Source organism: Oreochromis niloticus, linkage group LG18 (genome assembly GCF_001858045.2).
Source record: "Oreochromis niloticus isolate F11D_XX linkage group LG18, O_niloticus_UMD_NMBU, whole genome shotgun sequence".
Lineage (NCBI taxonomy): Eukaryota > Metazoa > Chordata > Actinopteri > Cichliformes > Cichlidae > Oreochromis > Oreochromis niloticus.
Genome location: NC_031982.2, coordinates 6,399,964 through 6,427,660, shown reverse-complemented (window position 1 = coordinate 6,427,660; position 27,697 = coordinate 6,399,964). Strand labels below are relative to the sequence as shown.

Sequence of the window (27,697 nt, the reverse complement as noted above, 5' to 3'; positions counted from 1 at the left end):
CTGAAGTTGAAGTAAACTCACTTAAGAGGAAAATGACATGTGACCAATACCCGGCAAAGAATGTCAAAAAACCAAAGAAGGCTGAGGTGAACTACCTACCCCCTCATGCTCAAGGTGAAACTAGTGAAAGTTTGGAAAAAGAGAGAATCGAGCTACTGAGTGAAGTGATGAAAAGGGACAACTCCAGAGTGGTAGCTCAGAAATGGACAAGACGTTCAGCCTTCGTCGGGAGGAAATAGTGAAAGAGGCCCCTGCCATCAGTGACTTCATGAAGCGCTGGCCTGCTCTTTTTAGCGAGGTACAGGTGAGATAAAATGTTTATTAAACCAGTGTTTTTGTGTTGTGGATTGATGAAATTACAAATTGAAGTCAGATAAATAAAAAATTTAGAAATGCATATATTTACACCTAATACATTTAAATGTTTACAAATGTACATCTGGATTTTCATTTATGAATTATTTATACTTATGTCTCTTGTTGTATTTTATTCTGGTGTGCCCTGCAGATATGTGAAGAATTTAAGAGGATAACAACAGTCAGCCTTGAATCAACCTTTCTGGCCAGGCTTGACCAATGCACCCCAAAACTGATGGCCTTGACCCTGTCAAAAGGAGGAGCTGCAGGTCTGAGGATGAGGCAGATTAAGGACATGCTTCTGCAGGTATAATGAATAACTTTATGAATAGACCTTTATTTGCATCTGCCTTACTTTTTTCATGTCAAATGTTGATATGGCTGCTTTGAACAAGGTCCATTGTATACTAACACTATTTTTTTCCAAAATTGTTCATATTTTGGTTACACTTGCATCTAGGGCAGGGCAAAAGAAGAAAATATGTCGTCTGTACAATATACACTGTTTATTATTTTTAAATAAAGCTCTATGATTTACATAAAGTGTTTCACACGTGCAAGCACGTTAACAATACATAACATGGAGGAAGACTGTATCTGTGCCAGTTACATTGTAATTGAATGAATGGATATTTATTGTTATTATACAAGTTCAGAGCACAAGTACAACAAAATGTATCTTTATTTTAGTGTTTTTACTTATGAAGAAGGAATGTCCAGGTGACAAGCGCAGCGTTTGTCAGATCTCCGCAGAGTGAGACAGCCATGCCCCCCACTGTGTGCGGAGTAAGCAGGTCCCAAACAATAAGAAACTCAGGAGAATAGCCAGATCACCTTTTCCACCTTATTCCAAATGAACTTTTTTATTATTTAATTTAAAAAATGCTATATCATTATGGATATCATTTTCAGTATATGAAGTAAGCTACTTACATCTGATTTTTTTTTAACACATCTATTTTTTTCTATCAATCAGGACAACACAGTTGAAAAGCGCAGAGAAATTGCTATTCGCTGCCTCATAGTCTATCTTGGAGAGAAGGAGGAGGATCTTTTCAAACAGTACAGCGTAAGTACTTGAGTTGGTTTTTAATTTTTTGTTTAGTTTTGAATGCATGTCTCTGTAGGGTCTTTGTGTTTTGTTCATTGGATTTTCTGTTCAGGGTTGAGTATTTAAGTCATTCAGTGCCATAGACGTCTTTAGACGTCAAAATGAATCCGAACGCTCAGTGCCATAGACGCCTCTTGAGCTTTTTATTGAATTGAGAAGGTGGTGGAGTTGATTACATAGATAAAATCCCACCAGCGTGACAGTCGGCTCTACTGAGAACGAGTATTGTGGCGCAATTTTTGATCCAGCTCGTCATTTCGAGCTTGAGGTGTCTGCAGCCTGACGTCATGGTTTTTCTAGCGATTACAGTGAACATGAACCGGATTTATCTGACCAGTATCTCCTGTTAGAAACTTCTGAAGGCAGCAGGGACCAGAATAATGAACGATTTGCTGCATAAAACACACAGAAATTGTTGATAGACGAACTGATGGCCGGGAAGGGGGTGAACAGACTAAGTCGCGCACTCACTTGTGCACATGCGGGAGTAACACACACACACAGACTCTCTGAATCATAAATCAGTCGCTTTTTTCTTATATATTTTTCAAATGTTGAAATTGTCTATAAACAACTATTTTTATACACAAAATAATCTGCCAAAAGTACATTTTTACAGGTGATTTTTTTACTTTCATAGTAGTAAAACATAGTTGAGATGTTGCATGAATCATTGAAACACGAAATATTTACATCAAAGTCACTGATCTGCTAGAAAAACCTATTTACACAAAGCGCTTTTGATCCAGAAACAGGTGTTTTGTCATGAAAGTTTCTCTTTTCTACTGCAAATTTCTAAATAACAGAGGTAGAAACATTTTTTTTGCTGCTGAAAGAAGAGAGACTCATTTTTGTCATGGTGGTTTCAGAATTCACATAGTCATAGAACAAAATATTCTGTGAGCCTTCAAAATCAGTGAAAAAGCTAAATATCTCTGGCACTGAGGGGGGTATGAAATCTGAGAGTGGCTGGCACTGAATGAGTTAAGGGACATTCCAACCCCAAGTGAAGATATGTCTATTGCCATGTATAAGTGAGAAAAAAGCATTTCAGAATTACAATCCGAAGATGTTTATTGCCATTGCCATTGTCATTGAACATAATTTGCTGAACAGAAACCTGTTTCCGTGATAAGGTGCAACATAAACACACAGGATAAAAATTTTGTAGCCAGCGCAGTCATTTTCCTGATCTGGCAGCAGCTTTAGCAGAGCATAAACAATGGAAGTGAATGGCAGGTACTAGCATTTTGTGTGCAAAAGTGATTAAAATCACTCAATAATGATACCAAGTATTCCTGGGGAGCTCAACAATCATGCTGACTGCAAATGAAAAGTATGACTTGACATGAAGGATTTTCAGGAGCCGATTTAGACTTGGGACTACATTACGACAAAGCACTGCTGTAAGCCTCCACATGGTTATAACACAGCAGTTGAAGCCACTGCCGACCAGTGTCTATAAACCAACATGCTATTTGTGCAATATTTCTTCAACAAATCAAAGACCCATCCATTGTTACTGCAGCTTACTATGCTTGTATAGTAGTGGCTGTGTTTGTTTATGGAAGCTGGAGGCTTTTTCAACTGTTGTGTTATATCCATGCACCATGCAGTGGATGTTTACAGCGGTGTTTGTCGTAACTGCAATGTAGTCTCAAGTCTAAATCAGCTTCTGCAAATCTTCCATGTTACTTTTGCACTTTTCATTTGCCGTGAACATGATTACTGAGCTCCCAAGAAATATTTGTTTTCATTACTGAGTCATTTTAATCACTTTTGCACACAACATGCTAGCACCTGCTATTCACTTCCATTGTTTATGCTATGCTAAAGCAAATGGATTGCTTCCGGATCAGGAGAATTAGTGTACTGTTTACAAAAGGCTTGTTTCTCACTTTCTAACTGTGGCAATATGGCAATAGATAAAATTTCACTTAGAAGTGGAATAACCCTTAAAAATGATTTATTAGATTTTCTTTTCAAAGTGGAAAAACAAAACTGTGAAAAACAAGACATTTTTTATTTTAAACGTTGGATTATGGTTTAATTTAGCTTTTAAAAATTACAGAATGACAAAGTAAAATCACTAAAAAACACAAAAGACAACCTGTTTTAGCTTATTTTCCTACCTGTAGTAGTTCATTCCCTTATGCACGTCATCCTGAAGTGCTTGAGCTATGTATTTTATACATCCTAACATTTAATTTCTCCTACAAGGATGAGGAGGAGCTCAACGCAGACCTTGCAATGCAAATCATGAAGATTGCTATCATTGGTGATGGGCCTGCAACCATCATCGTTGAGGGATCCAAGATCCTGGAGAGGATTGATGTTGCCAGATCCTGTGCTTTGATGATGGGAGTAATCTACGCTCTGAACCTTACCTATCCCAAGCAGCTGAAATTTACCTTTGAGGTATTTCAAAAGCTATGCCTTGAGCTTGATGGACAAAAAGCCAGCCCTAAAGTAATGAATCTTAAGTTTGGTATTTTCTAGAGCAGACTTGATAGACCATTCGTGAGTGAGTTTCACAAAAACCTTATTCCTGCATTTCTGGCACTACTTCATTGTGTTTTACTAAATTTTAAAGCGCTGTTCTTAAGTCTTCTGAGTTAATGTTTTGCCGTGTCTTAAATGCTGTTATTTGCACATTTTTAAGGAATGCGTTTAATTTCTCCCATGACCTGTGTTCTGAGGGTACTGGTGTGTTTTAAAGTTTGTGTAATGCCCTCTTTAGCTGGCCTTAATCTTGAGGGTGAAAAGTCAAATATAGAAGAGAATCAAGAATACTTTGTAAGAGTGCTGACAAAGTTGAATGAAAGAAGCTTTGCTCATTTTATGTTTAAATTAGTGCATTTAATGTATAGCAGCCTGTCATCTTTTGTTTTGATTCACTGTCACATGTTAAAGTAAAAAAAAGAGGATTCAAGTAGTAGGTTGTATTACAATTTTAATACACAGTTCCTTAAGTTTCAGCGGGCAATTTGTGTTCTAGGAAACTGAAGCCCACAAATCTTGCACTTCGCACGCACGTTAAAGAATTGTGATGTTTGTTATTGTAATTAAATGGGTCTAACTCATTTGAATACATCTGTCTGAATTTCTATTCTTTCTGAGCACCAGGTACGAGTCCCTTAGCTGATGTCCAGGTATTTGGCATCACATCTGCCGCATTCAAACAAATACACACAACATCCATTTCTTTTTCTGAAGGTCATGACACAAGAGCACACACAGTGCATGTTAAGGCTGACCTTCGTTTGGGGAAAAAAGTGATCGACAAGTTTATAAGGTCTTAGAACCTTGACTTCTTTGTGGGCAGGCACCACCATGCATGAGCCTGCCCACGCGGTAGTCATGGTTATAAGACACAGCCAAATGATCAAGGTTGTATTTTGGAGCGACTTAGCCTGCTGGGAAACAGGTAAATGCCCTTATAGAATCTCCTGTAGGACCAAAAAATTACTACACTGTAACCAAAATATCATATTTGACCAACATAAATACTATTTATGCTGACAGTTAAGTTCATTTTAATTATAAATGTGTTTTATTTTGATCAAAAAGTTACTTCACCATACATAAATATAATCTTGGATCAACTTAAATTCCTGTGTATTTGTTGACAATTATCAAGTTCATGTTACTCAGAATGTGTTTTTTTTTGTGGCCAAAAAGTAACTTCACTATACATAAAATTCACGTTGGATCAACTTAAATTTTTGTGTTCTAGTCGAAAATTATTAAGTTAATTTTACTTAGGAATGTGTTTAATTGTGGCCAAAAAGTAACTTCACTATACATAAAATTCACGTTGGATCAACTTAAATTTTTGTGTTCTAGTCGAAAATTATTAAGTTAATTTTACTTAAGAATGTGTTTAATTGTGGCCAAAAAAGCTACTTCACCATACTCAAAAATATTGCTTTGAATTAATGTTATTCTGCCAGAAGTTGGCTTAACTCAAAAATTCTAGTGGAAAACGTTAACATGTTTTTTTTATTTGAACCAATGTTTTATTTATTAGAGTGTACTTTTGGGACTTTTTAACTTCAACTTTGCACACTTGCTAACTCAATCTCACACTCAGCTCCAACCTATTCTGTTATACACATGTATATATATATATATATATATATATATATATATATATATATATATATATATATATAGATATGACTTTGTAATTTTAGTTCTTGGTTGGGAACTGCAGCTCTGTGGTTCATCCAACTTGCATGATTTTTCTCCTCACTGACTGAACATCTAATAGTATCTCACCATGCAGAAAGTTTGGATTTATTTGGTCAGATTTTCAGATGTCTGCTTTAAGCCCAGTTAAACGGAAGTAAATGGAATTTCATCTGTACCACTCGCACTGCTAAGAACATTTAATTTCACAGAGCGTAATTCCAGAGGGCAGCGTATGACGACGGGAAAATGAAGTTAAATAGACCGTTTTCACAGCAGACATTTCATCTTGTCTAACGCCAGTTTATAAAAAATGGCTGTTAATTGCCGCGTTGCAATGAAATGATTGCTGGAACTGAAGCATTGTTAATGTTTCCAGTTCTGCCTGGGACTTTTTCTTGTACGACAATAAAAGAACCACGAGTGCCCCGAGGAAGATTTATTTAGCGAGCAATATGCCACATAAAGTACGAAGAAAGGCGGAAAAAAACAACAAAATAAAAAACAGCATAAGTCTCATTTTATTACTGGTTTAACCAGTTTTGTGTCCGGATTCAAATTGTGAATCACTGAGTGTAAATCTGAGAGCTAAGAGAAGGGATTGGGGAGGTCATGCCAGGAAAAGTTTCAGAGCCTTTTACGTCATGCACAAATTTTTCATGCAGTCTGGGATAAAAACAAAAACAGTGTTGTGATCTTCGGGGTATTAGTTTCTCCCTCAAAACAAAAACAGAGCTAAAAATAACTATGCCCTGCCTGTTTTACTGAAGTAATCTAGTTCCAAAAATAAAGTCAGCATGGATATCACTACAGATCATATAGTGCCCCTTTAGGACTAAGTTGCTTCACCAGTACTAGAAGCTTTTTTGACAGAACAAGCTAAAAAAAAAATGATGGCACGAACAATCTGAACATTACCCGCTTTCTGCTCTACCCTAGATTTAGCAGGTGTAGAGAAAAGCCTCGGGCCAAAAGGCAAGAGCGCCACAGCCTACAACCAATCACGCACGATCACATCGGACGGCTGCTGTGTTTTCTTACACTGGTACAATAACTATCTGGAGTGGATACATGGGAGGACACTTGAGAGGAAGGCAAACTGGCAAAGACAGAGAGGGGTTGAGGAGAGAGAGACTCAGAGGCAGAGATGGGATTGGAGAAAGGCTTTGAGGAGTAATGGTTGCTTGGAGACCGTTGTCAGGGAGACGATGAGTCCTAGAGTCCTTTGGCATCTCAAATGTCCTATATTTATGTTGATTTTCAGAAACAGGAGAGATTTTTTTGTGTGTGTTTGCTTTTACTTTTCTTTTTTTTTTGAATAAGCAATAGATGGGGATAAGCACGCGCACACGCTGGACGGCCCTTCAAAATGACTGTGCAACGTGTCTCTCAGAAGAGAAGACGCAGAAAGGATTTTATTGCATTTTAAACAGGTCAGATAGCTGTCAGATATTTGACAGCCATACAGAATGCCTCAGCGAAAAAGAAAAGGAAAATATGATAGAATTTGTTTCACTGACAGTATATCAGTCTCTTAAATCGTGACAGATATCCTCCCTCTCTCTGTATGTCTGTCGCTGACTCATTCTGTGGGCATTTACTGTGATTTTCGGGCAAAAGAATACTTCTCGGGAGCAGGGAAGACAGGGAGCTTAAAAGACGAAACACCACCTACTGCGTGCCAGTGAAAGGCTGTCAAACTTACTCCTCACTTTGCACCACAGATAGACTATTTTCAGTAAATGCTGTGCATAACTAATGAGGAGCATATTTCCCTGATATGTTGGTGTGGGCATGTAAGCAAGGGGGTAATGCTGGTAACCGGGACGGGACATGTGGAGGCTGCAGAGATGCCCATAACAGTGGTATAGCAGGGCACTAAGTGGCAGTGGAGGGAAGCGTTGCTGCATCTCTGGGGAATTCATGTGATTTGTTTTCAAGGAGCAACAGCTCATTGTAGCTCAAAGGTCATTGTTTTTCTGCTTTGTCTCATGAGTGCACAGAGCCGATTATACATTCGCAGAGCTATGATAACCAAAACGCAACAAAAGGAGTGGGGATGAGCCAGACGATAGCCTGACTATCTCCCGCTGATGTAATGAAAACTGTTTTGGTCAAAGCTGCGGTGAACAATAAGGCCAGGGGATTGTAATAACAACCTCATTATGCGCTGAATTCCCCACACAGTGCTCCCCACATTTTCAGTAATGTGGATTAATAGCAGGTCAAAACGTGTCAGCAAAGCCGTGTGTTGCAAAATATGGCAAGCCTATAAAAGATTCACTCTGTAGAACAAGAGAAAGTTTATTTATTTATTAATCACTGCTATAAATCAATCACTTTAAAGGAGCTGAGTAGATCTGTTGTCAATGTTGTCTTTACTTTCATGGGCATTTGAAACTTAGCTTAGTTTAGCATTATTGTGCTAAGATTAAGTTTAATTTTAGCTAACTGAAATTCACAGGACTATTTCTCTACTAATAACAGCAAACTCTATAGAACTTGGATTCATGTGGACATAAAAGACTGATATAGCTACTATGATCTCCCCCCCACTGATTTCTTTAGTCCTCATGTGAAACCTCAATGTGAAACCTCAACGTGAGCGTTTCCACCATCTCCATCTTGGTTGCAAAAGAAATGGATGTGATGAGAAGGGCAGCTCTGACTGTGAAACCACACGTCCATTGGCTGATGGCTTGTGATTGACAGGTCATCAGCCAATGAGCATGCGGTTTCATACCACAGCTAATTCTCCATTTTACAGCACAGTATGGCCAACGTTAATTAAATAAATTCAACTTTTTATTTCATATGACCCAAAATGAGTGACAGGGTAAAATCAAAAGGAAACTGTTTACAGAAACCTGTTTTCTTAAAGACTTCTATGGGACCAGAAGTCTTTTTACAACCACAGCTATCGCCATCTGGTGGCCAAATACAATGCAGGTTTAAGGCGCTTAATGCTAATTATGCTAATACTTAATGCTTATGCTAGCTTCATTTTTCTTCAGTACTAGCATCTTTTTTCTTAAACTATTTATGGTTTTATATGAATGCAGCACTACTATTAGCATTTGTGGTTCCTAGTGTTTTCTCTATTACCTAGCTAGTTATTTTTGTGTATTTTTTGCTAAGTAAACAAAATAGTTTTCTTATAGTTTTATTTTTGAAAAAGCATTTTGCTACAGTATCTGAAAATACAGTTTGCTTGATGTTATGCGACACATCTTAGCCTGTTGGAAAAAGTACCACAGAAGCTAACAAGAGCACAAAGAATATACACATTAATGGTATAACCAGGTCTTTACTGCTGGTAATATCACTCTCTTTGGTTCAAGTGACTTATGTATTTGTGAAGTCAAATATACACATCTCAAAATATATATGTGTGCAACCCTAGATTGCTAAATGGATGAATGGATCTATCAAAATATCTGGATACACCGAATCAGTCTGCCATAAATCGTGAGTTAGTCGAGTTCCTTTACTGGGTTAGTTTTGGAAACACCTTAATAATTAGCCCATTTTTATCATCTGTACTTTGAGTCTTTGTTTCATAAGATGGATTAAAAGGACAAGTGAAAGATGGGTGGAGGTATTCCACAAGGTGATCAACAGCTGTTAACACCCACTACTGTATAGACAGCATTTTGAGTACCTTAGTCTCTGGTTCTCTTCTGGTTGTTCTTCCCAGCCCTGTGATTCTTCTCAGAAGAGAAGCTCTTCCCAAATAAAGACTTTCCTCCTTCAAATCAATTTATGATCAATAAAAGTGTCTCCAACAACAAAACCTGCCCGCTGCTGAGGCACTGAGCAATTTTCTAACTGCCTGAATTTGTTTGCATTTCCATGAAAGAATCCAGAGGAAAGATGACATTTAGATGAGCTCAAGATTAAGATATATTTCATTGTCAGACTCACTGGTGGGTGGTGGAGCTTTTTAACAAATGCCTTGAATCTGACTCCTTTTCTTTGTTATATCCCCAATCTAACAAAACCTCTTTTACATGCTTATTATGTGTGTGCCTAGTTAATGTATAAATGAGGGGGATTCAGTAACTATTCAGCAATTGCGTGTAATAGGTCGGCAGCCTTAACATGAAATTTCCCCTTGTGGGACTAATAAAGGTATATCAAATCAAATCAAATCAAACACCATAGCAAAAACACTAAGCAACACACTTAAAATATGTTAAAGGGCCTTGCGTGCTCACACATTTAAACTAATGTTGCTCTAGTTAACTGAAGACCTCATCCATGGGAATAAGCCTAAAATGATACATGTTCCTACAGTGCCCCCTACAGGTCAGGCTGATTCATACAATCCATAGCATACATTGGGTAAAACTAAACTTTAATTCAGCACACAAACAGATATTTTCAGATTTTTTTTTTTTTTATTTACATCAAAAAAAAAAAAAATCACAACAAAACAATACTTCACAAATATGCACTTGTCATTCAAGAATGTCACTGAAAAGCTTCCGCTTCTTGGACTCGCCCGTCTGAATTTCCTGCCAGTGGGCTCTTCTGTGTGCAAAGTGGGAGAGAGCAAATTTGGCCCACACGTGACGAGCAAACTGATCTGACCTCAGCTGGCTTTCACTTGGAACTGAGAAGGGGAGGAGAGACAGGAACAGAAGTCATGAATAGGGAAGTGAGTCACAGGAAAAGTGGGATTCTGAGAGAGAATGTTTGTCATTATTACCTAGTTCCTGTGCGATACTTTGCCTCTGACCGACTGAAGAGCTGTTCCACACGGCTTCGAGTACCCGGCTGCCCAACCTGGAGCAGGCCATCTGGACGTACTGACCCTGAAACAACAAAGAGCGTGATACAGAAAGAGAATGATCATTAAAACTTACACATGTAATACTTGAAGTCATTTTGCTTTCTGAATTAAGTATCACGTACCTCGAGTCTCTTTAGGATCTTCCCCCTGCCCTTGTCACTGGATGTGGTGATTAGGGCCTGGAGGACGTGGCTGCCTGCGGGGTCAGTAGCCATACTGAGCAGGTCCGAAGGGCTCAGAGTGCGCAGGCTGCTGAGGAGGAGTGAGCGCTCCTTGAATTTAGCAAGTGCCTGGACCAGCCGGGATCCGTGGTAACATATGGAGGTCAGCGGGATCTAGAAAAAACCCAGACAACTGATGAAACATGCATTTTGGTGCAGCGCTGCACTGTTAGACCAGCGGAAACACCAAGACTACAATTACAATCAAACTGCAAATGTTCTTCCTTCCAGCTGTTTACCTCCGTGCTTATGTTGCCCTCTGCGGTGTCAGAGTGGTAGTACACCTCATAGGTGAGCAGAGACATGAAGAGAGGGAGGCAGGCGACGTGTCTAGAGCCAGGCTCAGCGCAGTGGAAAGCCTGGGAGGCAACACATCGACAGGGTTTCCATTATCCACAAATCAAATATGAAGTAGTTGTTATGCTCCATCAACACCAATCATAACACAGGGATAAATGAAAAGAAGGTTGTTCTAATCACTCAGGGCCCATGTGGGCCTGCATTTCGACAACAAACCTTCTTTTAAGCTTACATTGAGGAGGCATTGCATCATCTCATCCTGCCTCTCTTCACTTTCTGCGCAGCTCTCTGCCAGCTGAACTATCACACCCATGTGACCCGCGGCCAAGATGGCCTCCACTCCCTGCACCAGCTCGTCAAATATTCTCAGGAACTGTGGAAGAAGGAACAACACCAGGAAGCCGGTTAGAAAATTTCCAGCAAATCACCCCTCCCATGTTTCCAATCACAAGGTGCGACCTACCAGTTTGTATTTGGCAGACGCTGCTGTTAGCCTCTGGATGGGAAAGTTGGCAATGGGATGGAGGGCGAGGTCGACCAGCTGACCCTTGAGATGGTTCTTGTAGAGCCCGCGGAGAAGTGGCTTGTGGGACAGCTGTATGATCGTCTCTATGAGGTGACTGGAGGCCTGGTCCTTCAGGAAGACTAAAAGCGGACTACGGGGAAATAAATAAAAATCACACAACGCAATATTCTTAAAAACACTCAGTGGTTCACAAACGCAAACTTTTGCCTCTTACCTAACTCCAGGAGCAGCGCTGCGACTCGTCAGGTATTCCATGATGCGCCGGAGGAGCTGTTTGCAGAGTTTGGGCCGTTTTCTGTGACACACAGTCAGCATGGTCTGGAACACTGCGCTGGCAACAGCGTCAGTGACACTTACTACAAAGAGAAGAAGCACCGTTTCAAACTTCCTGCCAGTACAAAGGTGCCCTGTCATGAACTAAACAAGAGATGCTTCCACACTGAAACACACTGTGTGTATACAGGGAGTAAATACTTTAATACTCCGTAGTAGTCTGCCCTGTCTTTGCAAGGGCATGACTGCCACCAGCAGTACAAGAGTAAAACTGCATACACAAGCAGGTGTTATGTACTAACGGCCTTAACAAAATACACAATATTCACTGTTGGATGTTTGCAGCATTTTTCAACAGCATTTCCACAAGTAGGGCCACCCAGAGGAGAGAGCATCATAAGACTGAAACACTCTTCTTTCACTACAACTGCAAAATGTGATCGAGGCCACATTTTTAAAGAAATAGTACCAGTCAAAAAAATTTGGAAGCAAGCACTCATCTGAAGTTTTTTCATAATTTTCCTTTAAAAAATCCCAATGGGTAAATGAATGAATAAGAATAAACCTAATTCCATACAGTTATGAAGGAGAAGAATTAGAAAATAAAACTGCTTTTTGTACCAGACTAATTTAATTAATGCAGGAGGGTTTATTTAATCGCAGCCATTAAGCAATCATCCTCTTAACGGAAAAGAAAGGATGGATTGAAATCACAGCTGGGTACAGCCTCAAGTGGTCATTTGAAGAACTGCAGAATTTTTTTTAAAAAGCTGCAGGCTGCAGTTTCAGCTTCCTAAAAAAAGAAAAGAAAAAAACACTCCTGGTGGGCACCTCCTGTTCTTTCTAGAGAGAACAGGCTTTGTGTCTTGGCAATCCTTCCAAACAAGCCGTACTTGTTCAGTCTATTTCTACCTGTGCACTCATGAATGTTAACATTTAACATCTTAACTGTAGCCCGTCGTGTCTGAAATGTAGCTCTTGGGTTTTGTTGTTAGTTTTGTTTGTTTCGCAGTTCCTCTGAGCATTGCAGTCTAAACTTGGGGTGAATTTGCTGGGAAATCCTCTCCTGGGAAGCCTGCCTTGAATGTTTTCCACTTGTGAATAATCCTCCCTGCAGAGTGATGGACTCCAAATTGCTTGGAAATGGCCTTATAACCCTTCCCAGATTTTCGGGAGATACATAAATGTCATTTTGCACTGAGCTATAGTTTTTGTTTTTATTGTTTAGCCATTAGAGATGTTGTATTTGTTGACACCAGCTATATTTGTTAGCCTGGTATGACGGCTGGAACATAGGAAATACATTTAAAGGGAAATGCTGAAGTCTAAAGGAAGTTACACATAATGTTTACTACACAATTCCATACATGTTATGTTTAATTACCCACCTTTGGGTTTTTTGCCAAATGACAGAAAATTGTGAAATAAATGACAGAAACTCTTGAATATGTGTTCAAACTTTTGACTGCAATTCTGTGCCCACAAATTATAGAAAAATAAAAAAAATCTGATCACTCAAGTCACAATGACATAAAAAAAAAAAAAATAAATCACCAAACGCAGAAAACTGAAAGTGCATTGGAGCCATACCGCATTTAATATCTCATTTTAATTCAATTTATGTTACAATGCCTGCAAAACTGCATCTGCTGTGCCAGATTCCACCATTGCTCTGTCAGATTAATGGCTTATAGTTTAAAGCCTATAGTTTAAATCAGAGACTGTGTGTGTGTGTGTGCGTGTGTGTTTGCACGTTAACTAATGGAAAAACTGTGGACTAAACAGCATTTCTTTCTGACACAGAGCTCTACTAAAAGCCACTTAGGCTTCTCTGCAGCGTGTGCATTTGCCCTCACTTTATTTACTGTCCATTTCATTTTGTTTTGATATTACGACTGCAAGAATTTGAATTGAGCACATAAATTCTAAACACAAGCTGGTCAGCGTTCTGTTCAAGACTCTGCCTTTAGGCGATTCCCCTTTGACTTTACTCCAAATCCTCGCCTGCATTCAAAAACAGCTTCTATGGTTTTCAGATTCCCAGAAAAATGTTACAAGAGTCAGGAGAGCACAGGAAGAGGGAGGCAACACTGCTGCTTTCTTTTTTTAATGACCTACTTAAAACATCTATCATACAACAACAGTTAAATTCCAACATAATAATAAAACCCCCAATTATTTTATGAAAGATGACTTACAATTAATGTTTTCCATCAAGGTCTCTGTAAGATCTTTCAGCTCGTACCAGAAGGAAGTGGGAATCTCAAAGTCTGTCAGCTGAGGGGGGATGCTCCGCTCTTTTCCTCCTGGTTAAAAACAAGAATATGAACAGAGAAAACACGAAGAAGAAGAAGAAGAATATACCTCTTGGCATAAAGGTCCTGACGTAGTCTCAAAAGAAAAGCGCACTGACAAAGCCAGCAGATCAAAAGCTTTATTTTTCTTCTGTTATATCTTGCAGAAAAAGAAACTGAGGTGAGACATCGGGCCAAATGGGAGAAATTGCTTTTTTTCGTAGGGTGAACCGAAAGCTCTTTCTCTGTATAGCAAATGTCAGCTAGTGCCAGTGTTGCCAATTAAGCTACTCTACATGCCTTCTCAGCCAATTGCTGCAATTTGTATCATAATTTGCACTTTTTCTCTGAGTCATAACTCAGTCAGCTCTTAACATACACGCATTATGCATGTGTATTTAGATTTTGTTTGACTTGTGCTTCCTGGGGATCTCATTATCTTCAAAGCTAACAAATAAAGCAAGCTGCATCGCTACAGAACCTGGCAGAGAATAATCGTATTTCACGTGTTCTTTGGTGTCAGCGTATTACAGTGATAACAGCCTGTGCCTGCATGGGTATCTTGCAAAGTGGAACATCTAGAGGTTAACTCAGCATACTTTATGTGCTGCTAATTGGACAAAACATAAAGATCACAAAAAAAACGGACGCCGGCTTATTCTCCTCATCTATGGGTGAAATAATGGATGTAGCTTCCAGGCCTGAAAACACAATCCTACCAACAGCTAAGTGCTTTCAGTCTCCATTCTTTTATTGGCTAACAGGGGTACCCAGGTTACAAAAAGACTGTTTCTATAGAATCTATGGGAAAAACAGGCCTTTGGCAGGACATATGTGAACACCTTAAACATGAAGTCCCGATTCTAAATTATGATCATTATGATCTAGAAGTCAGACCAGAGGGTGACTGTGAGTGTGTGTGTGAATATTAACACAAGGTGTTTAGGCACAGAAAAAAGCGCTTGTACATAATAAAAAGTGCTTTGAGTGCTCGGTTAGTTTAGTCCATTTTATCTCAGAGTCTAACCAATCACAGTTGAGCACATGCAGGAGTTTTCAGGGATTCTCATAAGCCGTTATATTTTTTGGCTTGTTTGTTTGTTTTCCCACTAAACATGGCCTGAAAAAAAGACAGGAGCGTCCTGCTGTGGAACTCAAAAACTGCTCAGTGCTTCTTTGGCTGGAAAACAACATAAAGTTGCTTCTCATTGTTGGAGGTCTAACAACCAAACACGGTTCTCTGTTGCAGCACATTTTAGTACAGGGATTCCCAAAGTGAGGGCTGGAGCCCCATGATAGGCCGTGAATGTACTGCGGGTGGGCTGCAGTAAGTATGCACAGTTCCATATGCATATAACTGTATTTATGTAAAAAGCAAATTTAAACTGATGATAGGAGGGGGTTAGTTTGTGATATCACTCATTACTTTGACCTAAATTTACCGCTTTTGTATTGAAGTTTGTGTCCTCCCAAGTTTGTGTGATGGTAGGTACCAATAACAGCTCGAGCTGATTCAATTTTGTGAAAATCAGCTCAAGGTCAAGGTCACACCAAGTGTGAAAAGCAGTAAGGATTTTATATTACCCACAATTTTTTATGGAACTTGACAGCAATGAGGGGACGTGAGCACCTAGGTTGGCTAAGGATTTGATCCAGACCTTCATTGTTTGCACCCAAGATCAAAGTTGACCTTGAAAAAAATATTTCAAGAAACCAAATCAAGTGTAATATATGACATGAACGAGCAGAGAGAGAGCAGAGCAACACACTTTTTATTTTTTCAATACAACGCCTACAACTATAACCTTCAGGGATAGTTGTACTCTGAGTGTTTTGTTTAATTAATTAAATGGGAAAAAGAATCCACTAAAAATCTTCATTTTTTCATACAAGCGTGAGTGTGTGCGTGCATTTACCTGGACGGGTTTCGGTGCGAGGTGGTCCGAGGCAGCCTCCCAGCACGTGTAAAAGCGTGCGGACCACGTGTGAGCCGTGAACATGTCTGATGAACTCGGCAGTGTTGTCCCTCACCACCTGACTGAAAGACAACACCTGAGCCTCCAACAGGCCACAGCTTTCTTCTCCCTCCTCCTCTGTGGGCGGAGACGATTCCTTCTGTGAGGGCTCTAAAAAGGACAGAGTCCCACCAGGAGTTAGGTTGGTGTGATTTTCTCACCAGCAGCTGTTCTGTCACAGTAGAAGACGGGAATGTTTTCCCTTCTTATCACTCTTATCCTTCTTCCAGCTTCCACAGTTCTCCCTCGCCTCACTCCCAACTGATCATTGGAAATGGCCGACCCTCCCTGAGCCTGGAGGTTTTTTTTCCTTTAAAAAGGATTTTTTCCTTCCCACTGTCGCCAAGTGCTCACTCATAGGGGGTCATCTGATTGATGGGGTTTCTCTGTATTATTGTACGTCTTTACCTTACAATATAAATCACTTTGAAGTTACTGATGTTGTAATTTACAGCTGTGTAAATAAAACTAAACTGAAGCTGAGCTGATATTTCACTTGTAACGCAAACTTACACTCGTGTGAACTTACCCATCCACCTGGACATCTGTCTGACTGCACTCTCCACGACATGGCCTCCACACCGGTCACAAGAAACCGCCTTAAACTCTGAGCCCGATTCTCCACCCAGTTCAGCCAGCACCTCCCCGACCTGCTGGGGGCTGGACAGCGGGAGCAGCCGCTGCAGAGTGATGCTTCCGGTCCGATCTGTCGCCACCAAGGCCGCTTTACTTTTTACTTCTGTGAGGACATTCTCCACAAACATCTCTGTGGAAGACGGGGTGAGTATAAACAGAGAAGAAAGCTGCTGGAGTTAAAAGCAGAAATATAATGGGGCTAGATGGAAGGAGGGAGAGGAACCTGTTTGTTATATTTAAGGTAAAATGATGCAATGGACGTGCAATGAGCAGTCATTTAAAATCAGTGCATGACGTGAATAAGTCGAGGTCAGTGCAAGAGATAGTTTTATCCAGCTCCATGCAGTTTTTCTTAAAGCAATTACTTAATGGAGGATTTTGCTCCAGAAACACACAAAGTACTAACTTTGCGTACTAACACATCACTTGTCAACACAATGAATTAATTAGCATAAAACACAGTGGGCATCTTTGGTATGAAGTAGTGGTGGGTACTGTATTAAATAGAGGTTTAAAAAAATTAAAACCGACAGGGCGATCAATCACTGATTTAAACCATTTTTCAATTCAGGCTTCTCTCTTCTTTCTCCTCTTTTTCTTCATTATATATACATGACAGCAGATCTAATGCTAGTAAATAAACCTGACATCTGCTTCGCTACATAAGCAACTGGAAAGGCTGGAGGTGATTTATGTGTCACATTCACCATCGGCTCTGTGGCAGAGCAGAGCTGAAGATGTTCGCACTGATGGTGGTCAGCTAATTCCTCCAACAGATGGTCGTTTGTGGGAATGCAGAAATTAATCAGTCAGAAAGCACAAGAATACAGCTTCTGAACGACCTCCACAGTCTGGACCAAGCTTCGTGTGAAAATACATTCAATTAACTTAATGAACCCACCACCAATTATCTTCTAGTTTGTTATTTAAATAATCAAACCTCTCTTGTTTTGTGATCCTGGAAATGTTTTGAGCCCTGATTCATGGCACCAGTGTACCGTGAATCGGGGGAGTTTGAGCTGGCTTTAGTTATTCTTGCTCCACGTGGCGCTCAACTTCCTGTTATCCTCTTTTGGACATCCCGGTGATATAAACCAGGTGAGATTCAACGAGTTCTCTACCAATAAAAAGCAAACTAATGTGGCGAGGAGCAGAGTTCAGAGGAGTTCGGCTGTAACATGCTGAGACAGCTAAGGGAGGACATTTGGCATAAACAGTTGAGGTGCGTGCCATCCTGAGTAAAGAGTACACTGGAAACACAGGAGGTTTTTGGGCCAGCCAAGACAGTACTTGCACAAAGATTTGGCTCCCTGTAACCTGAACCTCTTCTCCAAAAAAAAGTTTAAGTAGAAGTGATTAAAAAAAACTTCCGAGAAGTGAGCCAGCGTAAATGTAGCATGAATGCTGAGGCCACTTTAAGGACACAACCTTGAAGGGGAAAGCAGCCAAATTCATGTGTGTACAGTGCACAGATTATGTGCTGTGCTCAAAACTCACAAAGATTCAATCTACTACACAGCTCAAAAAAATTAATTAATTACATTTTGTAGCTCTGGCAGTGCTCAACCTGTTCCTCCCTGCACAAAGGAGCAGGTACCGGTTCTGCTGATAGTTTAAGGACCTTCTCTGCCCTGTCCAGCTCTCCTACAGTAACTGCCTGTCTCCTGAAATCTACTCCATGCTCCTGAAACTGTGCTGGGAGACACAGCAAACCTTCTGGCAATGGCACGTATTCATGTGACATCCTGTAGGAGTTGGGCTACCTGTGCAACCTCTGTAGGGTCCAGGTATCACCTCATGTTACCAGCAGTGACACTGACTCTAGCCAAAAGCAAAACTAGTGAAAACTGTCACCTGTACAGACATTCCTGTTTTGGGGGTTGTCTCATCGTTCCCCCTCCAGTGCACCTGGTGTTAATGCCATTAACACCAAAGCAGCTGAAACTGATTAACAACCCCCTCTGATACTTAAAAAAAAAAAATGATTCAATTTATGAAGATGGAATAAGTAAATGTACTCCTTGGAAAAAAATGCATTTAATGAATTGTCAGCTTATGTGTTTCTTCTCTATAGTCTAAGTCTGCTTCAGCAGACCTCATCCAATCAAAGCCGGCAGAGGATGCTCCACACGTCACTAGTCTGTGATTTTCTGTTCCCTATGGCAGCCAAGTTCAAAAGATAAAGTTTATGAATCATGGCTGCACATGGTGCTGTGTAATGTGACCTTCTGCTGCACCCCTTATTTAAAGTTCCAGTCCTGTGCTTTACTCAGATCCCCAGAAAAAGACCTTTCTCACCTCTCTCCTCATCATCTTCAAAGCCTTCACTGAGCCTTTCTCCGACACGGCGGAAATAGCCCACACTGAGGGCGTCCAAGCGCTTCTTGCCACCTTCTCCCTGACCCTTCTCTCCTTTTTGACTTTCTCTCCTCTTCCTCTCTCCTCCTCCATCTTCCCCGGGATGCCTCCTCTTCTTTCCTCCCCCTTTCTGTGGCTTCTTTTCTTCTGCTTTTGACAGCATATCTTGAACCTTTAAACATAAGGATACAAGTGAAATATAAAGCTAGTTTCTAAAACAGATTTGAACCAATTAACTACATAACATATCTTATTACACTACTGCATGTCCTACCAGTAAGACAGATTATTATACTTCAATAGATATATAGTACTGTGCACAAGCCTTGATCAAACCCTCATTTATTTATATTTTGCTTCCACAGACCCAGACGTTCTTGTGATTTCTAAAGTGCTCTTGAGCGAAGGCTCTTTGGGCTTCAGGCTTTTTGAAGGTCTTCCAAAGTACTTTTTGGACACTGGCTGCTTATGTAATTATTTGTCCTCGTACCTCTCCATTTTCAGAGGAAGACACTTAACACTGACCTACAAGTTATTCAAGCATTAAAAACAAAACAGAAAACACCTAAAGGTTGAACCAACGCTGTGTCTGAACATAAAAGACAACTTAGCAGAGAATCAGTTTTACACTGGTTATATTTCATTATCAGCTGCTAAAGATAACTCAATTTGACCAGCATAAAATGGTATCTGTGCAGTGAAAAGGTGATTCCCAAAGAAAAAACAGGTGATACTCTGAAAAAAATCTAATAAAAAACATTTTAAGGAACATTTTAAGGACAAAAGAAGCAGTGGCAGGTCTAAAAAGCTATCTACAGCAAGCCAACAGTATCTGAAAGTCATGTCTTTCAGAAATCGGAAAGAAAAACAATTCAGCAAAGGACCTGAGAGATGGATGATGATTATGCTGAAGCCTAATTGGAAATGGTTTCAGCAAAAGAGTGGCTAGAAAAAAAAAAATCTTAAGGAAGGGAAACAGGGAGAACAGAGTGAGGAATACCAAATTACTCAAGAATGGGACTAAAGATCAGCAGGAACAGGACTTTTGGAGTGATCAATAAAAAATGTTTGGTTCAAATCGTTGTCAGCGTATCAGAAGGAAGTAAGGAGAGAAGGAAGCTTGCCTAACAGGGTCCAGGCTGGATTAAAGAATACCAAATACTGACTTTCAAACTCATTAGCATTGCACACACTGTTTTTTTTGCTCTAGATACTCTCTTTCCGTGCATATTTGCAAGTTTCAATACATAGCTGTACCTATTTTGCACTTTCCTAGCAACATATATGGATCAAGACTGTACTTTAAAAAGCTGTTACAGGTAAAAGGTAATATTTGCATAATATTAAAGTGGCCACCAATAAAGCTGTCATTATTTTAGAAGGAGTTCGACTAAAACATGCAAACATATAAGCAAACAGGCACAGGGACTACCATGCTAACTCGCTGCACTCCAAACAACAACACAAACTCTCGAAAACGTTGCCAAAATAAAAAAAAACCTATGGTTTCCCAAACTGTAAAAGAATGACTAAACCACACTGCTAAGTTACTCTGTGGAAAAATGTGAATAATAATAACGTTTCCGTAAGGCAATGTTTTACTCACGTGTGAGACGGGTCAGACAGAAGCACTGTGCTGTTGACGCGTGATGATGACGTAACAGCACGCGGACAAATATTATTACAGTTTCCTTGAAGATTAATGAATGGATAAACAAAAGAATAAATACATAAATAAATAGTTCACCATGCTCGAAAAGGCTAAAATAAAGCCTACAGAGGAGGTGGTTGAATTTACCGTAACTAGCACGTCGCTGTCTTTTCTACAATGTCCTTATTGGTTGACACCAGCAGAGGGCAGCATAGCTACTTTCCTGAAAGGCTGATTCGGGACGACCTCTCGATGGGGGTTCAGAGGTGTGCCCAACAAGCATATGAGTCAATTTAAACAAGCGTGTGATAATCAAATGTCGACATCAACACCTTACACCATCCCAACCCACAAAACAGAACAGTCTCGTTGGGCATAAAATAGGAAGCCACTTTTAATGTTCTTGGGATTTTTAACTGGCAGCAAGGTTATCAAATTAAACCTCATAATTCTCAAACAAAAAACAGGCTTTTTTTCATGGTAGCAATGCCATAATATGACATTTTGACGTCATAATTACACAAAAATGATATGACATTGATTTAAAAATAAAATGATAATAATATTATTAACACTAGCCATCAAATTGTATTTTTTTGGGCAGATTGAGCTCAAATGTGTTACAAGAGCTGCTGAAAAAGTTTGCACAAAGGTAAAACAAAACAAAAAAAAATAAAGGACAAAATCAGCATAGTGCCTTTTTTTTCTTGATATCACAGTTATCATTAATACATGGTTATTTCAAGATTAATAGATACATTCAACAAGTGAAGGGAGAGCTCTAACCAAATCAGTCTAAATGCCGTTTTACTGCATCCCATCTTTTTTGTATTTGGGTGGGGACATTGTTTCCTAATAATTGTTTGTTCATGGGTTAGTGGTTTTATCGCTCAGGTAACACTATTCTGGATTTCTGCTGGAACTTGACTGTTGTGTAACGGAAAAACAAAAACCCGTTCATCTGAAACTTCTACGGAAAATGACATATCCATGGGTACAGTAAATGTTGCACATTTAAATGAATCAGAGGTGATGTAAGTTAAGATTTTGTGATCTGTCTCCATCTCACCCTATCCCCAGCTTCCTCTTGAGTCACACCAACCCTCTGCATGAACCCTCCGTGAACCTTCTCTGCGGTGTTCCTCTTTTCCTCCTGCCTGTCAGCTTCATCTTCATCATCCCAAAGTCTTCATCCTCACTTACAACTCTAACCCTCCTGACGTCCTCATACAGTACCACAGTTCCTATGTTGACATCCTATCACATTTCTCTAGATCCACAATGAAACAGTGTAACTTGTGAACTTTTCTATACTTCTTCATCAACACTGCTGCTCGCTGATCATCACCTCTCCCCTTAACCTAGCTTCAACAGCGTAGCTTCACGGTTTGGCTCATCAACATTATCCCTCTGTAGTTACTACAACTCTGGACCTTTGTTCTTGAAAATCAATGCCACTTCACTTCTTCTGCATTTCTCAGGCATCCCCTCACGCTCCAGAACTGTGTTAAATTCTGTCCAAATGTCCTCTCTCTGAGGCATCTCCATACAAGTATGACATCTGGACCACCCGCCTTTCCACTCTTCATCCTCTTCACAGCTGCCCTCTCTTCCTCCTTACTAATCCTCTGCACTTCTGTCTCTCTCGTTTTCTTCATTTATTCAAAGCACATTTTTCCTAACACACTCTCTTCACTTTTTAGTGCATTTCTACCTTTGATACAGCTCGATCTTTCTGTCGAGCCGATCAATACCAGTCCTGTTCTCCTTCCTTAGTGTTGTATCTAAGAAAAATGATCTCATACAAGGAGATGTTGGTAAAGAGAAGCATTTAGAGATATGTGGTATTAGAAATGCCAGCCAATCCATACAGAAAATTGAAAGAAACATAATCAGCTGCTGGGGAGATTTAGAAGATTTGTGTTCAGTTTTGTTGGCCACAGACTGTAAATTATAAAAGATGGAAGTGACTTTATGGACAAGTGCTAACTTTTCAGTTCACATTGTTATGTTGGATTAGCAATTCAATTAATGAAATGTTCAGAAAGGAACAAGCATGGTCCAGATTACTGAGTGGATTTACAGGAGGCAGAGATCGGCTGTAGCTTATTGTCTCAGCTGGCCTGTTTGTCAAAGCTGTCACACCCTTAACTTCAACAAAATGTCAACAAAATCCAAATTGATGCTTTATTGACAAAAAAAAAGAAAAAAAGAAAGAAAGATGATACCTTGTACAATTGTTAAGAATGAGGAATTCAGCTATAAATCCCAAACCATTTTTATACTAGACTTTAAACAGTATTTATGGGAGACTGCTGTTGGAGCCAGTCTCAAGTTACAACAATTACTTATCCTTCTGACGCCAGCGTGCTTCTTCTGGCTAGGTGACGCACCTGTGGATGCTGTAAATGACTGGGAGTGCTGTTAGAGGTGATGTAAGTCAAAATATTGCGCTTTCAGATGAGAAATGCAGGTTCTGCTTTTCACAGGTAAACGATGCATGCAGAGGAAACAAACAAAAACCACAGGCAGCTGTAGCAGAAAAGAGACTATTTCCAGATTTTTAGCCATTCAGAGCCATGACACAGTCAGCCAGCAAGTGCAGAAGATTTGTCAAAAATTATGTCCTATCCATAGACTGTACACAAAAGATGGAAATGACCATATTTAAACAGGACGGTGAAAATCATTTAGCTAACACGATCAATCTGGATTATCAAGTCGCACTCATAAGTGCTTGTCCACAAGTGCTAATTACTGCTAACAAGCTAATAAATACACTAATAAAACTGTAATTTCCCTCATAAAACCTCAAAACAGGCCAATTTATTTATCAGATAATTCTGATAAATGGCTCAGTCACAACTAAGCTGTTCCACTGCCCTTCCTGAATACAGGGGGTGATGCCTACCTAACATCAGCTGCAGTGTCCTGTTTCGGCTTGGCTAACACCCCTAACATTAAGCGTAAAAACATTTAAATACAAGGGTTATTTAGGAAATACATGTGTTGTACAGTTCTTAAGAAGGAGGAAATTACCAACAGGGCCCAAACCATTGTTCTGTGCCAACCTTTAAACTTTAGTCATGGGGTGGGGTTTGTTTTCAGAGCTAGCCTCAAGTGGTCATCAGAGGAACTGCAGGCTTTGGTACTTCCGTGTTCCTTTTTCAGTCCTAGTTCATCATAATATAACATCGTAGTTTTAGTCATGATGAGCAAATGCAATTTGTCCAATAGATAAAAGGCTCACATCCAAACATTTTATCTACTTTGTTGCTGCACTGTGTTAAGATTCAGATAGTAAAAGTTGAAACCTACACAGGGCTTTTTTTTTTCTACACAAAAATAGATCAGGAATCAATAACTTCACCTTAATAATAATATTAATAATGAACTCGACGTATAAACAGAATTGATAAAAAATAAAGTCCTATTAAATATTCACATTCCTTCTTATCAGTATGTAGAATCTGCTTCCATTTAATTGGCCATTGAGGCTAAAGCTGCACAATACAAGAAGACTAAACAAATACGCTCAGAAAGATGTCTCAGTCCTGCGGGTAGAGCTGGACAATCACTACGCAGTCGTGCAGTGGAGGATACTGTCACAACTTCTCTCTACCATTTATAATGTCTCCCACCTTTTACACAGTGTTTGGTTTGCTAGAGGGGCATCATTATCCCAGCCAGAGAATGAGATAGACTAAAGGCTCTGCTGAACATTACAGGAGGTTATTCCTTTTGTGGCCAACCTCCTTCGTGCTTAAGCTATATAATTTTACACTTTCCACAATCTGGAGCAACAATTACCCTAAAGGGATTCATGAAAAGTGTTCTTTTGAGCAGCCTGTGCTTGATAGCTTGCTTACATTAGCATTTAGCTCTAAGCAACAACCAGATCTAAATCTCCTTACCACTCAGCCTGTACAGCCTAACTACAGGTTTGATTGCATTGCAATTAGTCTAGTTCCACTTGAAAAGAGGATAGCTCAAGCAGCATATACAACCATAAAGCTTTAGACAGACAATGTCCGGTCAGTTTTGCAATCCGTATACTGTAGAACACCCTCTGTGATCCACTCTCAATTGAGATAGGGAAAAAGTCCCTGAAAAAGGGTACTTGCTCTCAGAAAGCACATATCTCTGCCTTTAACTCGGAGAGCTGAATCATGCATCCTTTTGAAAGAGAATCTTACTTTCTCTGGATTTGCTTATTTTAAATTGTGGGAACAAAGGACTGATAGCGGGGACGCAGGATAACAGAGATATTGTTTGTTCTCCAGCAGAGTTCCTGTCGGCTCGGTCTGTTTGTATTCATCTCCAGAGCAACTGCAGCAGTGCATGAATCAGCCTGCAAACTGTGAAGGAATGCTTCAATTATGAAAAAAGAAAATGCAAATTTCAGGAGATGCAGGCGTGCATAGACAGATTCATCACATCACTATAAAACAGACAGCTGTTGATGTCATGCGCTGAATCTTGTTGAGTCATGTTAATCTAGGCAATAGCAGAACTTTAAATCCTCCACTCCCATTTACCAGGCTTTAGGTATGACGTTTGTGTCACGCTTAATGAAACATCTCTCTTCATCTCAGGGTTGAATTATTTTTTAAAGATGGGTGGATGAGGTGGAGTCACACTATGAGCAAACTAGTTTAGATGCTGGTGATGGCTAAAAAACAACAAGCCTAACATAAAAAGGGGTACAGCTAGCTTGTTCAAAAGGTGATTTTTTCAAACTCCCTACTAAATAAAGTACAAGGCTTGTGTCCATAAAGGCATTTGGGAAACAAGTTCTCCACTGAGCCCAAGGAGTGCTCATAGACAGCATAAAAGATGGATCCAGCCTAAGGGTCTTAAAAGTGAAATCAAGTGCCTCAGACCTCTGTTCTTTTTAAAGGCCACCAAGAGGCAATAGCTGTGGTTGCACAAAGACTTCCAGTTCTCCATAAGTTTCATATGCACATGGCTCAACATACTGAACATGATACAATCACCAGTTGCAAAGGGAAAGGTGTATTTCCAAACTGGTTGCTAAATGGTTCCTGGAGGTTGTTGCCAGTCAATGGGTTGCAAAGAGGCTGTACCAAAAAACCGTCTTATGATCGCTTTGGTCAATAGCAGATTGCCGCAGTCACCTTAAGTTTGTATGGAAGATGCTGACTTGTCTGCAAACACTTGTTACACTTGTTTACATGCCGAGCAGTAAAAGTTGAAAAAGTGTGATGCAAACCACGTACACTTTCAAAGTAAAGGTTGCGAAATGAGTGCTTGAACGTAAAAATCCATCACGAGGTGAAGATATAATCAGATCAGATAGAATGCAGGATTAATATTAAAGAGGAAACTTTCGCAATGGCTTTATTTCTCCAACTCAGAAGCTAAGTCCACGTCTTAACTTGTCTGCGGTCTAAACAGTCCATGTACCTTTGGAAGGTATCTAGCCAACAGTCAGCAGTCCAAAGATTAAGCTACAGCCAGACAATTTATCTTAGCCTAGTTTAGCTTAACATAAAGTCAGCTTGTTTATCTTCTTAAGCTTTTAAAAGAATAAAGTATATAAAACATTGTTTCCCTGAGCTTGACTGGTTCTATTTCTAGCCAACAAACAACTTTGTCTGGTTGCTAAATAAGACACTTAGCCTAGCGTCAGAACTTAGAACAGATCAAGATAATCGATCCCAAAGGTAAAATAAAAAGAAATTAGCTTAGTAATACACTGTAGCTTTTTTAATGAAATTTATGTGAAACATTCTAGAAATATTTTTTTACTTATTTTATTTTAATTGAATTTATTGTTTTTAGCTAGCCCTCTATTATTTTAAACTCTCCTTGTTATGCTTAATCTGTTTCCAGGCTATTTCTACACAACAAACATCTATGAATTAACACATAAGAGACAAATTATCTAATTAATTACATAATTTCCTAAATAAAGACTGAATACAGAGAAAATAAAAAGAGGCAAATGGCAACTGATTGCTTCTTCATTACAAATGTTTAATGAGGGGTTTTTTTTATTATTATTTGGAGTTTTATATTCTTTTTTATTCAAAATGCTTTACTTCTCCTCTTCCACCTCTCTTCCAGTCTTTATGCAAACAAAGCTATCCAGCCCACAGATAAAAGAACTGCCTTAAGCGTTCCTTTAGCATAATATGGGTGTGCAGAGGGTCTTTTTTTTAATTTTCCCTTTCTTCTTATGTAAAACTCATAATGTGTGCTTTGGCTCTATGTGCTTTTTTTAATCCTCTCGCCACTGATAAAAGTCAATGGAACTTGGTTACTTTTTAACAAAGACACACCAATACAGCACATACCAAAAATATTCTCACAGACACGGGGTCAGTCCGACAGTAGCCTACTGTCTGTTTGCTGAGAAAAAAAAATCCAATTGTAAAACCATATACAGCAAATGACATCCAATGTTTTTATTAAGAACTTTTTGTTCTTAATAAAAAAATGTATATAACACACAAATGAAAGGTTTCTTCCAACTCCTAATAAGTTATGACTCTCACAGCCAGGAAGTTTCCTTTGGCCTGCTGCTGGGTGTTTAGTTTCCCAAGTACAATATAAGAACAAGGGCCCAATCCCATCTGTTATACTCAGATACTCAGCGAACCCAAGTCACCTTTATGTTTCCTCTCACGCCCACCGCTCTGCAGAAGCCGCAAATGTTGTCTGAGCCATTTATCATGCTAGTGCCAAGCCAACAGAATCAAGAATAAGACTGGTAAACCCTCTGCACTTTTCAAAATACAAATAATCATGACAAAAATCTGATGTATGGTTCTTAGCTGCTATTTCAAATTATATTGTAAAAACATGCATTAGGCCTTTAATTACAGCATCAAATGGTTCAAATAATAACAGTCCTCTCTCTTAGACAGCGATTAGACATTTATGAATACATTTCTGTGTTCCAGTAAGTCCCTAACTAAATGTTAAACTCATGTTCTGGACTGC

At 39.5% G+C, this 27,697-nt stretch overlaps 1 protein-coding gene across 5 annotated transcripts; it reads right to left on the bottom strand.

Annotated features, from left to right (window-relative positions):
- Nucleotides 1–9,999: 9,999 nt before the first annotated feature.
- Nucleotides 10,000–20,992, bottom strand: nop9 (NOP9 nucleolar protein). Of its 5 annotated transcripts, none has more exons than XM_019348383.2 (13): nt 20,876–20,992; nt 20,684–20,768; nt 19,018–19,249; nt 16,613–16,886; nt 15,985–16,194; nt 13,973–14,080; nt 11,716–11,857; nt 11,439–11,631; nt 11,208–11,348; nt 10,915–11,034; nt 10,577–10,789; nt 10,371–10,476; nt 10,000–10,274 (listed from the first exon to the last, which is right to left on the bottom strand). In XM_019348383.2, exons 3-13 carry the CDS (start codon nt 19,168–19,170, stop codon nt 10,120–10,122), a joined length of 1,815 nt encoding a protein of 604 aa, XP_019203928.1. In that variant the 5' UTR covers nt 19,171–19,249; nt 20,684–20,768; nt 20,876–20,992; the 3' UTR covers nt 10,000–10,119. The 5 variants fall into 5 exon arrangements, with proteins under 5 accessions (XP_019203928.1, XP_005475961.1, XP_019203929.1 ...); XM_005475904.4 differs by having other exon boundaries at nt 16,613–16,849; nt 20,876–20,990; XM_019348384.2 differs by lacking the exons at nt 20,684–20,768; nt 20,876–20,992 and adding an exon at nt 20,510–20,661.
- Nucleotides 20,993–27,697: the final 6,705 nt, after the last annotated feature.

Excerpts from the sequence above, each read along its gene's own strand:
- nop9 (XM_005475903.4), bottom strand. Across the intron at positions 11,858-13,972 it reads CTTGATGGAAAACATTAATT|TAAGTGTCACTGACGCTGTT; the intron begins GTAAGTCATCTT and ends TTCTCTTTGTAG. Across the intron at positions 11,349-11,438 it reads CGTCTGCCAAATACAAACTG|TTCCTGAGAATATTTGACGA; the intron begins GTAGGTCGCACC and ends CTTCTTCCACAG.